The sequence below is a fragment of the Leptodactylus fuscus genome, chromosome 1, assembly GCF_031893055.1.
Source record: "Leptodactylus fuscus isolate aLepFus1 chromosome 1, aLepFus1.hap2, whole genome shotgun sequence".
NCBI classification, from domain to species: Eukaryota; Metazoa; Chordata; class Amphibia; order Anura; family Leptodactylidae; genus Leptodactylus; species Leptodactylus fuscus.
In genome coordinates, this window is record NC_134265.1 from 47,536,368 (window position 1) to 47,551,102 (window position 14,735).

A 14,735-nucleotide genomic window follows, 5' to 3' on the forward strand; every position below is an offset into this window, starting at 1 on the left:
ATCAAACTGTAAGTATAAGTCACGTATGACCAGAAGAGTAGCCTGAAGTTCCTGGACTCTTATATAAAATAAGGGAGTCCTGTGTCCTGGACACCTTCCTACTGTACAACCAGTGGCGTAACTAGGAATGGCGGGGCCCCGTGGCGAACTTTTGACATGGGCCCCCCCCGACCGATGCCAAAGATGTCGACCAACCCCCTCGTACGCATTACTGCACACTCTATTATGCCCCATAGTGGCCCCTGCATACGGTATTATCCCCCATAGTGGTCCCTCCACACATTATTATCCCCCATAGTGGCTCCTGCACACAGTATTGTACCCAATAGAGGCCCCTGCACACAGTATTGTACCCCATAGTGGCCCCTCCACACATTATTATCCCCCATAGTGGCCCCTCCACACAGTATTATCCCCCATAGTGGCCCCTGCACACTGTATTATGTCCCTCAGTGGCCCCTGCACACAGAATTATCCCCCATAGTGGCCCCTGCACACAGTATTATGCCCATAGTGGCCTCTGCACACACTAGTATCCCCCATAGTGGCCCCTGCACACAGTATTATCCCCCACAGTGGCCTCTGCACACAGTATTGTACCCCATATTGGCCCCTGCACACAGTATTATGTCCCACTGTGGACACCCATAAACGATTATTATACTATTAGTATAGTAATTAGTATAATAATCGGAGACCCAGGGGGAGAAAAACTTTAAAAAAAACTCTGTTACTCACCTATCTCCCGGCTTCTACGCTGTCGGCCTCCGAAGTAGTACATCTTCAATGTCGCCAGACGTCACATGACCCGGGACCCAGGGCGGGGTCATGAGACGTTAGACGTCTAGGCTGAAGCCTGTACGGATCATGGAGAGGTAAGTAACAGTGTTTTTTATGTTTCTTACCTCTCCCTGGCTGCCGATCATTATACTCGGAGGTCCAAAAAGACCCCCTAGTATAATGATAGCAGCGGTAGCAGCTGTCACCAGGCCCCTAATGTCCCGGGCCCTGTGGCAGCTGCCTCTGCTGCTATAGCGGTAGTTACGACACTGCGTACAACTATAGTGAGGAGGAGTGTGAATGGTGCAGTAGCCAAACTTGCGCAATGGAGAAGCAGAATTCTAACAGAATTGGATATGAAACTGTATGCACTAGTTTAGAAGAGTACTGCTACTATGCCTTGGGTGCAACTTCCACCTCTACATCTCATAAAACGACACTACTTACCATGGACTAAACCTTGAAACACTCAGATGATGGTGAATGATCATCTTGTGGACTGTATTTTATTATGGAGTACATATAAATACACTCAAAATTAGGAATGGTGGAAATTCAATGAGCATGGCATGAGTAATGGCAACAAATCGCAAGAAAATTGGATCATTGGGCAAATCAAAATCTTTAACGTAGCCCCTTGCAGACGACCATGGCTATGATCAGTATGCTATTCATATTTTTCCCAGATAGCACACTGACCCATTCATTTCTAAGGGTCCGTACACATAACTGTGATTTACATGGCGTTGGGCACGGCCAAATGTCCGGTCCACAAACTATAGAACAGGTCATATTCCTGTCCTATTTTGCGGCCCTTGCTCCCGTGGCTCCTATTTAGCGGGCAGCGGAAGCATGGCCAGTACATGAGCGGCACATGGGTGACAAGTCTTTAATTCCTGGCTGGCTAACAGCACATGGCCTTCAGCAACCGGCTTTATGATAGTTTCTTTGGGTCCACTTGGGAACTGAAAAACGGAAACTCAATCTGCTTATAAAGCAGTTACCCACAGAAACATGTGGACCCCATAGACTACAATGGGGTCCAATGGGTTTCTGTCTGAAAAATACAGAGGGAAAAGTCCTTCAAGCAGATTCGGGGACAGAATCCCTGATCGGAGACTGGGCACCTTTGTGAATCTAGTTTTTAGCAACCTTACTATTTGTAATATGGAACATGCCCTAAAAAAATCCTAGTAAAGTACAATGAGATCTGTTAGAATTAGTCAGGCTGCCATACTGATCTGTCAAGGCTCATAGACCAAACGTCAATACGAGCCAAGCTTTCCACTAAAAGACTATTTAATGAACCAAGCTAAGGTTGAGTAGGTAATGAAGGTGCTATACCAAGGAAATACACCCAAATCAGATAAATGGTTGACCAGGGTCAATTTTTGTGTCTACTTTCAATTCACTACTTATCCTATCTAATCTTTACACTTTCACTAGTTCCCTCATTGCTGCAAATCATCCACATTGTCCTTCAAGGGCAATAATATAAAGAAATATCTATAATAAGCCCTACCATTTCTCCATACAATAGTAATGCTCTTATACATTTCATTATTAAATACAAGTTGGGGCAATATGTATTTACACATACAGTAACTCTCTCCATGGACATCCATACTAACCAAAAATACTACCCATGACACAGCAACTACTAAAAGAGGTCAAACACATTAGTCTAAGGTTGATCAAAATGGATAACGCTAGATGGGGCAACACGGTAGTTCAGTGGTTAGCACTGCAGCCTTGCAGCACTGGAGTCCCGGGTTCGAATCTTGCCAGGAACAACATCTGCAAGGAGTTTGTATGTTCTCTCCGTGTTTGTGTGGATTTCCTCCCATTCTACAAAGACATACTGATAGGGAAAAATGTATATTGTGATCCCTATATGGGGCTCACCATCTACATTTAAAAAAAAAAAAGAAAAAGGATAACGCTAGGTTCACACTAGAGTTTGAGCCTCTGTATGAGACTTCATCGCCCACTGCGCTTAAAATTGACGGGGGGAATGTAAGCGTGGATTTTGGCACAGAGAGTGATGCAGGGAGCCACGTCATTCTCGGATCAAAACCTGCCTGCCACGACTGTTGCGGATTCCCCCTCCGGAGTAGGCTGAAGTGCATGGGCCGACGCCGGAGGTTGCTGCCGCAAGGGGGACGCCACGGCTCAACGATCCGCAGAATCTGCCTGAAGAAAGGGCAGCCCGCTTCTTTTTTTCCGTGAGCGGCAACATTGGTCAAATTATTCATCCATAGTAGTTTCATAGGAATAAACTTAGAAGATACAGTCCTTGCAAAAAGAAAAGAAAACAGCAGTGACCAGACCCATGATGTGATGGCCACTTCCTCGTTGCCCTTGCCCAACTGCCAATCCCAAACTTTGTCTACTAGATTATGACTATACCTATTCAGTATGGGGGAAAATTCTGACAATTTACAGCCACGAAGGAAATCGATTTCTATGGATTTTCCGGGATGTGAATAAACGTCTTTCTCCTGATTTACATGCTGATTTATACAATAAATGGGATAACTGTATTTTACCGGAAAAAAAAAAATTGAAAAGCCCATACATTACCATTTAGTGAGTCTTACTTCTTGGAAAAATACACACTTGGAAGAGAGCATACCCAAAGGAGAAGTGAACTCCTTCATCACAGAATAAGTGAATGTACCACTACAGAATTTATCCAATGCCATGATTGTTCTACAGGCAGAATAAGCTCTTAAGAGGTCAGTGTATGATCTGATTGGCATGTCTTACGTTTCCTGTTGAAGGAACCTGTGATTTGTTACAAGCTGGCAGATGAACGAAAGATATTCCTGGTGTTTTGAGACTGGAAAGTCAGACTGTTACAGTGCCTGGCCAATTGAGTTAACACTCGGCTGAATAAAAGCTCCTCTCATGTTAACCTGATTGTGGTATATACCGTGCAGCGGCTGAAAGGAAGACGGGAACGCACCCTCTGATTTCATCAATAGCAAGAAGATAAACTTTACTTCTAATAACATATGGACCCTGCAGGATACAAGCGTCTGCACTTGTACTTTATAGGGTTCCTCTCTAAAAAACAACACCTGCTTATTTAGCCCCGCACAGTATCAAGAAGTGAAGACCTATGGATTTTACTATATGCTTTGAGGGTTTTGACCTCACACATTTTTGTAGCTTGAGGGTAAATTGGCTGCACCCTTGGTCCCTTAAACGGTAACAGCCGAAATACTGTAGACTTTGGGGCCCAACAAGAGTGTAGTTATTTGTGCCTAAACTGTAATTTTAGGTTCCACCCTCCATCTAGACAGAAGATCTGGTAGGATATATGAGACCCTAGACCAGGGGTCCTCAAACTACAGCCCACGGGCCACATGCAGCCCACCGAGGATATTTGTCTGGCCTGCCATCGGCCAGATTGCTCACCAATGGAGAATCCGATACAGGATTCCCCATTAGTGAGCTTTTGCTGCTTTCAGTTGTATGTGCTAATGTACATACAACTGAAAGTTGTCAGAGTAGGCCTCGGTCTGGGGCCTACACTGACTGCAGAGTGTGACCTCTGCGCGGATGCAGGCGTGTGTATGTATATATGTGTGTGTGTGTGTGTGTGTGTGTGTGTGTGTGTGTGTGTGTGTAGGTATAAGTGTAGGTCTGTGTTGGTCTGTATTGAAGAGCATATAATACTGTCAGCAGGGGGGCATACTGAGGAGTATATAAAACAGTGGGGGTGTACTGCGGAGCATATAATACTGTGTGTGTGAGGGAGTGTATTGAGGAGCATATAATACTGTGTGCGGGGGGGCATACTGAGGAGTATATGAAACAGTGGGGGGTGTACTGAGGAGCATATAATACGGTAGGGGGTGTACTGATGAGCATATAATACTGTGTGGGTGGATGTACTGAGGAGCAGATAATACTGTGTATGTGGGGGTATACTGTGGAGCATATAATACTGTGGGGGGCCTGCTGTGGAGCTTATAATAAAATGGGGGCGCTACTGTGGAGCATATAAGCTATAAAAAAAAATGTAAACTATATTTCAGCCCTCCAATGGTTTGAGGGACAGTGAACTGGGCCCCCGTTTGAAAAGTTTGAGAACCCTGCCCTAGACCTTAAGGCGGCCAATCAGTTTACAAAGCTGCCGGTCAACAGGTACTCCTCATGACCTCCCCATATACATGCATGCATGGCTCGGCTGAGCAAGATTGAAAGGGGAATAAACTGTTGCCAAAAACTTTTGAAGGTGGATTACCCAATTTAACCTGAGATTTAAGTATTAAGTTTACTGACATCCAACATGTTCGCTCCTTCTCTCACTCAACATCTGCTATCATGGGAGCGTCAAGAAGCTACCATAAATGTCATATCATCAGTCATTGCCACAGCAATCTGCAATCCAACATCCATTTTATGCACTTTATATGGCAACCTTGAATGATGTCAAAGCCAGCTCCAATGGGGGTTTATCCAATGATCCTTTGGGATCAAATATTTGGTCAGAGCCAAGGTCTACCAAGAATGCTCTGGCACTCTATTGAGTGCAGCCTGCTCCTGGACCAGATTAGACCTCTCCACTAGCTGCAATTAAAAATGTATAAACTGATACTTGGTGGTTTGGACATAAATGGAAAAAATAAGAACCAGAAGTAGATTTCTAAGCACAGATGTAGCAAAGGTCATCATGACTCCTAACACATTAACAACACTATGGCACAGAGTGTTAACTCAACTCTAGCAAAGGATTTCCAGTGGCTTTTGTTGTCTTCTGAGATAGAATATTATGGGTAAAATATGCAAATCTATTCTCCAGGACGTAATTAGGAGAACAGTGCCTCTGTATGCTGCCCTCTAGAGCATCCTTAACATCATGCATGACTCAGTTAATAAGCCTACTAACATGATGTGGGGTTTATTGCCAAATTAGTATTTCTATTCCAAAAGGAACAGATTCCCAGCTATGGACAGCGCTGTTTCGGTCTACAGAGTGATGCATGATGTTAAGGGGGCTGCCCTCTAGAGGGCAGCATACAGAGGTACTGTTCTTCTAATTACATCCTGGAGAATAGATTTGCATATTTTTTACCCAGAATCCCTAGCGGAGTAGGAATGACTTATGCATGATTATCCCCTGACCATAGAATATTATGGCAGAGAGAGTTGATTTGTAAAGTTTGTTTAGTCCTGTCTTAGAAAAAAAATAAAGCAACCTAGAATTTTCTACAATTCTTAAGATTCCTGGGTTACACTCACAAATAGTTAAAAATGCATCATCGAAAACTCACATCACAGAGAACAGTGATAGCGATACATCAGCCATGACGCCTCTAGCACAGCCATTTTATTGAGTAACAACATTTTTCCAAAAATTATCACCAGCTTTCATTGCAACAACTTGACAGAGCAGTACACAGAAATATACTATATTCCCAGAGGAGTTCTGATAAGTAAAAATACAGGGGTGAATATAAAGCAGAATGAGCCACAGGTAACACTGGGAAACTTATGCCAAATACAAAAATTATTATAACATTGCAAAATATGTAAAATACATACCCAGAGTGCCACATGGCTTGTTTTTGTAAGTGCAGATGTCATACCTGTCAATACATAAAGGAGAAAATGAGGATTACAATATGGAATGATATAACAAGTTCATAGTGATCATGTAAGAGCATAGAAATGTACACATGAAACTCCAAACTAAAATTTTGGCTGAGTTATGCTTAGTCTCCGACTCTGGTAGGACTCTAGGGTCCCCTTTCGAGTCATGTCACAATAACTACCATCATGGTGTTGAGTCACAACTATCTCATCTGCTTTATATATTAAATACTACCCACACTAGATATGTCAATCTCTCAATGTGTGGCCATGGTTTAGGGGACCCAGAGCCTAATACAGGTACAATTGTAAATTTTTGTTTAGTATCTATAAGATTATGAAGTTTAAAAGGTATAAGAAACTTTAGCAATTCATTGTATGGTTTCCATTTGAATTAAAAAAAAAAAAAAAAAAAAGGCTCTACTGATAAGGTCAAATCCTGGGTAACTGTTGTCCTCCTAATTAATTAGGCTGAGTGCCAGCAGTAAGGAGATAACACCAGACACACATTGTTGGTATTAGTTCCTCTCTAAACCAAGGAGGAAATTCTAATGCACTTTTATTAAAACAACGTGGGGTTAAATAGTAGCAGAAAAAGGAAGAGGGATAACAACAATGTAAGTCTTCATATGGTACATCTCAATCAAACAGAAAAAGTTTAAGCAGTTCCATATATAGTCAGCTACTCCCGGTCCTGCGTGGTAACCTTGGGGAGATGTCTTCTTTTAAGGATAACAATGTTTTTCATACATTACAAGATTATAACCTTCACACTCAGTGGTGTAACTACATTGTGGAGTTACTCCCCCGGTAATGGGCCATATTTACTTCCCGATCCTTCCATGGGCCCCACAAAGATCATTATTATGCTGAAAAGACCCCAGAGTATAATAATTGTTCATGGGTGTCCACTGTGGGGCATAATAGTGTGTGTAGGGGCCACACACAGAGGCCACAACTTTCTTCTAAATTCTACAGCCCAGCTTACATAAGTAATAATAATGTCAATCCAACCTCCCCCCAACACGATGCTTAATAGTAAACAATTAGATTTCAGATTTGTTTATTTTAAGGAAACCACGTTTGGTATAACACTCTTTTTTATGTTTAAGACATAAGGATTGTACAAGATTAGAAAAAAACATGGCTGCCTTCTTTTAAAAACAGCAACACATTTGCCTATGGATTATGAGTGGTATTGCCCAATTCTATTGAAGTGGATAAAGTTGACTTGTAATACCACACATAACCTGTAGCCAGGTGTGGCACTGTTATTGAAAAAATATTTCTAATCTTGCATAACCCCTTGAATTTCCATATAAATTCAAGGGGTTGAATCTTCAATATAAATTTTATATTGAAGATTCGCATTTTCAATATTCCTGGTACAACAAACAATTGAAGCATTCCCTGCCTTTACAGATAGTTATAGGAAGTCTGTCGCCAGAAACCAACATATAAATCTAACCTAACAAATAGATAGATTATCGTGACCTGAATCAGTTTATTCCCCTTGTGAATCGGTGCCTCTTCTTCTGAGATACCTCAATTTTTTTCAATATGCAAATTAACTCTTTGGAGTTGCGTCTTATCTCTTTGGAGCAACAGCAATGCCCTCACTGCTCCGAAGAGGTCATCTGTGTGTATATACAAAGAAAGCGTATAGTACATCAACAGATAAGATTCAAAGGAAGAAAACACTGTTTGATTCAGGTGACCCTAACCTATCTATCTGCGGGGATGGGTTCTGGTGACAGATTCGTTTTAGACTAAGGCCCCACGTTGTGGAAACACAGAATTTTTTGTTGCAGATTTTGCTGCAGTTTTTTGAGCCAAACTCAGGAGTGGCTTGAAAAGGAATGGAAAATATAAAAGGAAAAGATTAGATGTGTTCCTTCTATTAAACCCACTTCTGACTTTGGCGAACATCATTTTACATATGGGAATTTGGATGCCATAGAAGTACTCTAGATTTTTTTAGAACCTTAAGAGAGTTACTAACATTCAGCAACTCCTTACGTGGCTGCCATGTAATAGACGGTTGAAGGGTTGAGCGACAGTTTTAAAAAATGAATGTGGCAGCAGGAAATGTTATATAATAAAAAAAGAAAAATCAAACGTAAAAGTTGCAATATAGTTCTGTACATTCATGTGACACCAGCAGGTACAGCACATGACCGCTGCAGCCATAATGTGGGGGTACAACAGGTCACTGCTGCAGGAAAATAAAGAAAGCCTGGCATTGCTAATGCTCCAAAGCATCGGGACATTTAGGCTGAGGCCCCATGTTGGGGAAATGCAGAGTTTTTTTTGTTGCAGACTTTGTTGCAGTTTTTGAGCCAAAGCCAAGAATGCTGAAAAAAACAGAAATATATAGGAAGCTCTTACAGTCCTATGAAAAAGTTTGGGCACCCCTATTAATCTTAATCATTTTTAGTTCTAAATATTTTGGTGTTTGCAACAGCCATTTCAGTTTGATATATCTAATAACTGATGGACACAGTAATATTTCAGGATTGAAATGAGGTTTATTGTACTAACAGAAAATGTGCACTATGCAATAAACCAAAATTTGACCAGTGCAAAAGTATAGGCACCTCAACAGAAAAGTGACCTTAATATTTAGTAGATCTTCCTTTTGCAAAGATAACAGCCTCTAGTCGCTTCCTGTAGCTTTTAATCAGTTCCTGGATCCTGGATGAAGGTATTTTGGACCATTCCTCTTTACAAAACAGTTCAAGTTCAGTTAAGTTTGATGGTGGCCGAGCATGGACAGCCCGCTTCAAATCATCCCACAGATGTTGAATGATAATCAGGTCTGGGGACTGGGATGGCCATTCCAGAACATTGTAATTGTTCCTCTGCATGAATGCCTGAGTCGATTTGGAGCGTTGTTTTGGATTATTGTCTTGCTGAAATATCCATCTCCGGCGTAACTTCAACTTCGTCACTGATTCTTGAACATTATTCTCAAGAATCTGCTGATACTGAGTGGAATCCATGCGACCCTCAACTTTAACAAGATTCCCGGTGCCGGCATTGGCCACACAGCCCCAAAGCATGATGGAACCTCCACCAAATATTACAGTGGGTAGCAAGTGTTTTTCGTGTAATGCTGTTTTTTTTGGACGCCATGCATAATGCCTTTTTGTATGACCAAACAACTCAATCTTTGTTTCATCAGTCCACAGGACCTTCTTCCAAAATGAAGCTGGCTTGTCCAAATGTGCATTTGCATACCTCAGGTGACTCTGTTTGTGGCGTGCTTGCAGAAACAGCTTCTTTCTCATCACTCTCTAATACAGCTTCTGATTGTGCAAAGTGCGCTCTATTGTTGACCGATGCACAGTGACACCATCTGCAGCAAGATGATGCTGCAGCTCTTTGGAGGTGGTCTGTGGATTGTCCTTGACTGTTCTCTCCATTCTTCTTCTCTGCCTTTCTGATATTTTTCTTGGCCTGCCACTTCTGGGCTTAACAAGAACTGTCCCTGTGGTCTTCCATTTCCTTACTATGTTCCTCACAGTGGAAACTGACAGGTTAAATCTCTGAGACAACTTTTTGTATCCTTCCCCTGAACAACTATGTTGAACAATCTTTGTTTTCAGATCATTTGAGAGTTGTTTTAAGTAGCCCATGATGCCACTCTTCAGAGGAGATTTAAATAGGAGAACAACTTGCAATTGGCCACCTTAAATACCTTTTCTCATGATTGGATAGATCTGGCTATGAAGTTCAAAGCTCAGTGAGGTTACAAAAACAATTTTGTGCTTCAGTAAGTCAGTAAAAAGTAGTTAGGAGTATTCAAATCAATGAAATGATAAGGGTGCCCATACTTTTGCACCGGTCAAATTTTGGTTTAATGCATGTTGCACATTTTCTGTTAGTACAATAAACCTCATTTCACTCCTGAAATATTACTGTGTCCATCAGTTATTAGATATATCAAACTGAAATGGCTGCTGCAAACACCAAAATATTTAGAACTAAAAATGATTAAGATTAATAGGGGTGCCCAAACTTTTTCATAGGACTGTATACTTTTACCTTCTGCTCAATCCACTCCTGGCTTTGGCTCAAAAAACGCAACAAAATCTACAACAAAAAACGCTGCATTTCCCCAACGTGGGGCCTGAGCCTTATAGGGTAAGTCAGGTTGCATTTTTATTTTTTTGCTATAACATGCTATCAGAATAAATTATTAAGTATCAGACAACCACTTTAATGAGGACCTTTCACGTCCTCGGGCACACAAGGTTTTATATGCTGCTAGAAAGCCGACAGTGCGCTCAATTCAGTGCACTGTTTGGCTTTCCCATTATGTGCCCCGGGTAAAGAGCTACCAGCACCATTACCGATAGCTCTTCACTGTCAGAAGGGTGTTTCTGACAGTCTACCTGTGAGCACCCCTCCTGACAGTACAGTCTGTAGCTCTATAGTGTCAGAGGGGGCATTCCTTACCGGCCATGCCATGATGCTAAGCTATGAGGAACTCATCAATAGACTAGTACTGGGAGGAAGGGGCGTCCATCAGCACTCAGAGTCATGGCTGAGCGGTAAGGAATGCCCCCTCTGATACTGCGGAGCTATGTACTATCAGGAGGGGTGTCCCTTACAGCCTGGCTAGACTGTCAAGAAGGCCCTTCTGACAGTGAAGAGATATCAGTAACGGCGCCGATAGCTCTTGCCCCAGGGAACATAACGGGAAAGCCAACAGTGCACTGAATTCAGCGCACTGTCGGCTTTCTAGCGGTATATAAAACCGCATTTGCCCGAGGACATGAAAGTTCCTCTTTAACCCTGCAGTAGGTGAAATGCAAGTCTGGATGGAACTTCATGAAGAAAACAGAGTTCCATGGGTCTCAGAAGCTGGACTCTAAGTGATCGGCTGATCAACATGCCTGCATCTTTTCTTAAAGGGGTTGTCTTGACGAGAAAACCACTTCCAGCATTTCCATTTGTGAATGTACAACCGTAAAAAATTTCTAACTTGGCTGCTGAAGACAAAACCTGGAATGGTCTACTAAATTTTTATCGGTGTCTCAATGCACAATGAATCAAAATCGCATAAAATGCTGCAATTTAAGTGTTCATTTACTGCTACAGTAAATTATGTAAGGATATATAAGTCACCCATGCTTATATGTCAGTATAGGTGAGAGAATGAATACATGATTTATAGCCTTGCTAGCCGACCTTCGTAAGAACACATGATCCATTACAATTAATCTATAAAACAGATTTGCGAATGATTTACATTTGTCACATACAAGCAACTCCAAAAATGATCTTTAAGGGCACTGACCTAGCTGCGTGAAAGCTGGAAGAAATCTTTGCTAGACTGCCCCAAACACTGGTACACTATAAAACACTTGGAAGGAACTTGCATTATTTTGTTAGCGTGTAGCATATTTGGTCACAGTTGTGTACTACAGTTCCAATGGTCAAACCACAAATCAGTTTAATTATGTGCCAGCGACTGGAGTGTCGGCGTTTTCAGCAAGCCGGTGTAAACCGCAGGCTACAAAATGCTTATAGTGTCTGGCCTCATGCCACTTGGACTTAGGCCAGTAGAAAAAAAAACACAAAGGCTAGGCTGGATCTTTGTGATGACCTGCTGCTTAAAAAGAGGGAAAAAAAATCTCTTTCTAGTTAACTGTTACAGCAGGCATGACAATAGACTTTTTAGGAGAGACAGGCCAAATTTAAGGGGCTTTCCAGGACCTACATAGTGATGACCAATCCTTAGGATAGTTCATCAATATCTGATTAGTGAGGCCCTACACCCTGGACCCCTTAAGATCAGTTGCTGGAATCGGCATTGGTGCTTAGGTGAGTGTTATTGACATCAAGTTCATTCTTCACGTGGCTTGTTTGCAGTTCAGTCCCATTTAAGGGGAAGGGGCTGAGCTGCAATGTTAAACACATCCTCTACACAATATAGAGTACTGTGTTTGGTATTCAGTGAAATGGGAGTCTCATCCAAAAGGTGATTCCGCTTATCTGATTCATGTAGCCTGTATTGAAATACCTTATTTAGGAACTCAAATAAGCACGGGGTGGTTACAAAGAGCATCTCTTACTTTGGAGGACTGGGCATGTCCATTGCATTTATGGAGCACAGTGTAATACTTCATTTCCCCTCTGGAGGCGATGTAGAGAAATTTAACTTTTACTTCTATACCCCATGTGAACACTGGGGCAAGACATACTGTTATCAACTTTCTTTCCTTCTAACAAAATGGGATTGTTCAAAACGAACAACCGCTTTAAACTTCATTATTCAAAACGATGAAAATGGCTGAAAGAGCCCCCCCCCTTCATTTTCAGGAATGGTGGAGCCCTGTGGTCAGAGCCCCTACTCATCAGAAGATCATCCACACAATAGGGGATAAGTTTAATATATAATACAACCACTAAATTCATACAAAGTATGATATATCACAGATGTTTTTGGTAGAATGACAGCTCTACCAAAAATTGTTTAAAGAGGACCACCTCCATCAATTCCAACCAATCACATCCTTCAGTAGGCGCTTCTTCACCGATTCCAGCGCAATTGATTTTCTCTTTAGCTCCCACCATTCCCAAGCAACCATTTCTGTTAGTTTCAACACATTTATGCTCTCTGGTGTCAAATGTTGGTCCTGGGCTGAAGCAAAAAGGCAGGAACCTCATACTTGACAGTGGACACCATAATTGTGCCGAAACTAAAAAATTACTACTTGTGAACAGCAGAGCCTAGAGAAAAAATTCCAACTGTGCCACAATCTTTGGAGCAGGATGTATTAAAAGATGCAAATGTTGGATTTAGCAGAGTTGGTTTAAAGGTCCTCTTTAAGTAGCTGTGGTCTTCTAGTGTCCAAGTACATTGCTTTTATTGCTGTAGGATTGATATATTCTGAAGTTTCTAGAACATTTTTGGATACTATCCTTGGGATTAAGTACACATCCCTTACATTACAAAAAACAAAGCTTTATAAATTGAGTATGTAATGGCTGGTTCACATCTGCGTTTAGTAATCCGCATGGGGACCCCCGAACAGAATACCGAACACATTGACAAGCAGTGACCAGTGAAAGCAAACGGAAACCATAGACTATGATGGGGTCCGTTTGCTTTCCACGCGCTAGTCATGCGGACATGAAAGTAGATCACAAAGTATTTTTCTGTCTGCATGTTCTAGGCGGACACCATGCAGAAAGCACACGGAACCCATTATAGTCTATGGGTCCGTGTGCTCTCATAAGCTCTCCGCTTGCCAATGCGTTCGGTATTCCGTTCGGAGGGGTCCCCATGCGGACTCCCTGAATGAATTACCAAACGCAGATGTGAACCAGGCATTAGTGAGAATGTAGTGGCGATTATGTGTAATATAACCCATAGGCTGCATGCACACGGAGTTACGCTGGGCTTGTAAAAATACTCATTCACAGCCGTACACGCGAGCGCCAGCGTTAAGAGCGTTCCCATTGAAGTGAATGGGAAGTGTTTGGGAGCCGTCCTCAGTGCTCACGTGTACAGCTGTGAATGAGTATTTTTACAAGCCCGGTGTTACCCCGTGTGAAGGCAGCCTTAATTTTAACAGCATTGTATGCTATACATGGAACACAGTCCTTATAAGAAAGAAAACAAACAACTTCTGTCCTTCTAAAATGCACCGTCTACTTGAGCGCATACAAAGTGGTGTGCCACAACAACGCTCCTACACCCAAAAGAAAACACTCATCCTACCCTATGTGCCTAGCTTCTAAAGGAAACTCTAAACCAAAAGGGACAAACTCCAGCCAAGGGCAGGAAATGTATAATATAATGTATGTTCTAATGAAAATAACCTTGTCTATTCTTAGCTTTGTCTCAATGTAAAGGCTGCCACAAATATCCCAACGTCTGGACCTTGGCGGTTTCCCGGCTGTGGCTCATGAAAAGGAATTGCTCCTTGGAAGAAGAATTTTAAAGAATTTAGATTTTTGAAAGAAGGGGCATTCAAAAGAATTCCAAAATTTCTTATATATTCGTCAAATTCGTAAACTTGCATTCACAACAAATACTATACTATTTTAAGGCACTATGTGCAGAGATTTCATTGGATTTCTTTAGATTCAAATAAAGTTCATTGGATCAACCATAAAAGTTTTGCACATTAGTGGTACTGAGTAGAAATGAGCGAGTACTGTTCGGATCAGCCGATCCGAACAGCACGCTCGCATAGAAATGAATGGACGTAGCCGGCACGCGGGGGGTGAAGCGACCGTCCGCCGTCAAAGCGGAAGTACCAGGTGCATCCATTCATTTCTATGGAGCGTGCTGTTCGGATCAGCTGATCCGAACAGTACTCGCTCATCTCTAG

General features: G+C 42.0%; 1 protein-coding gene across 2 annotated transcripts in view; it reads right to left on the reverse strand.

Moving 5' to 3' along the window:
* The window catches only part of ADAMTS6 (ADAM metallopeptidase with thrombospondin type 1 motif 6), a 190,285-nt gene that overhangs the window by 96,226 nt on the left and 79,324 nt on the right, over positions 1–14,735 (reverse strand). For both annotated transcript variants that reach the window (XM_075269810.1, XM_075269809.1), the window contains exon 8: positions 6,337–6,380. In XM_075269810.1, coding sequence (XP_075125911.1) covers positions 6,337–6,380 — 44 coding nt within the window. The remainder of the gene's footprint in view (positions 1–6,336; positions 6,381–14,735) is intronic.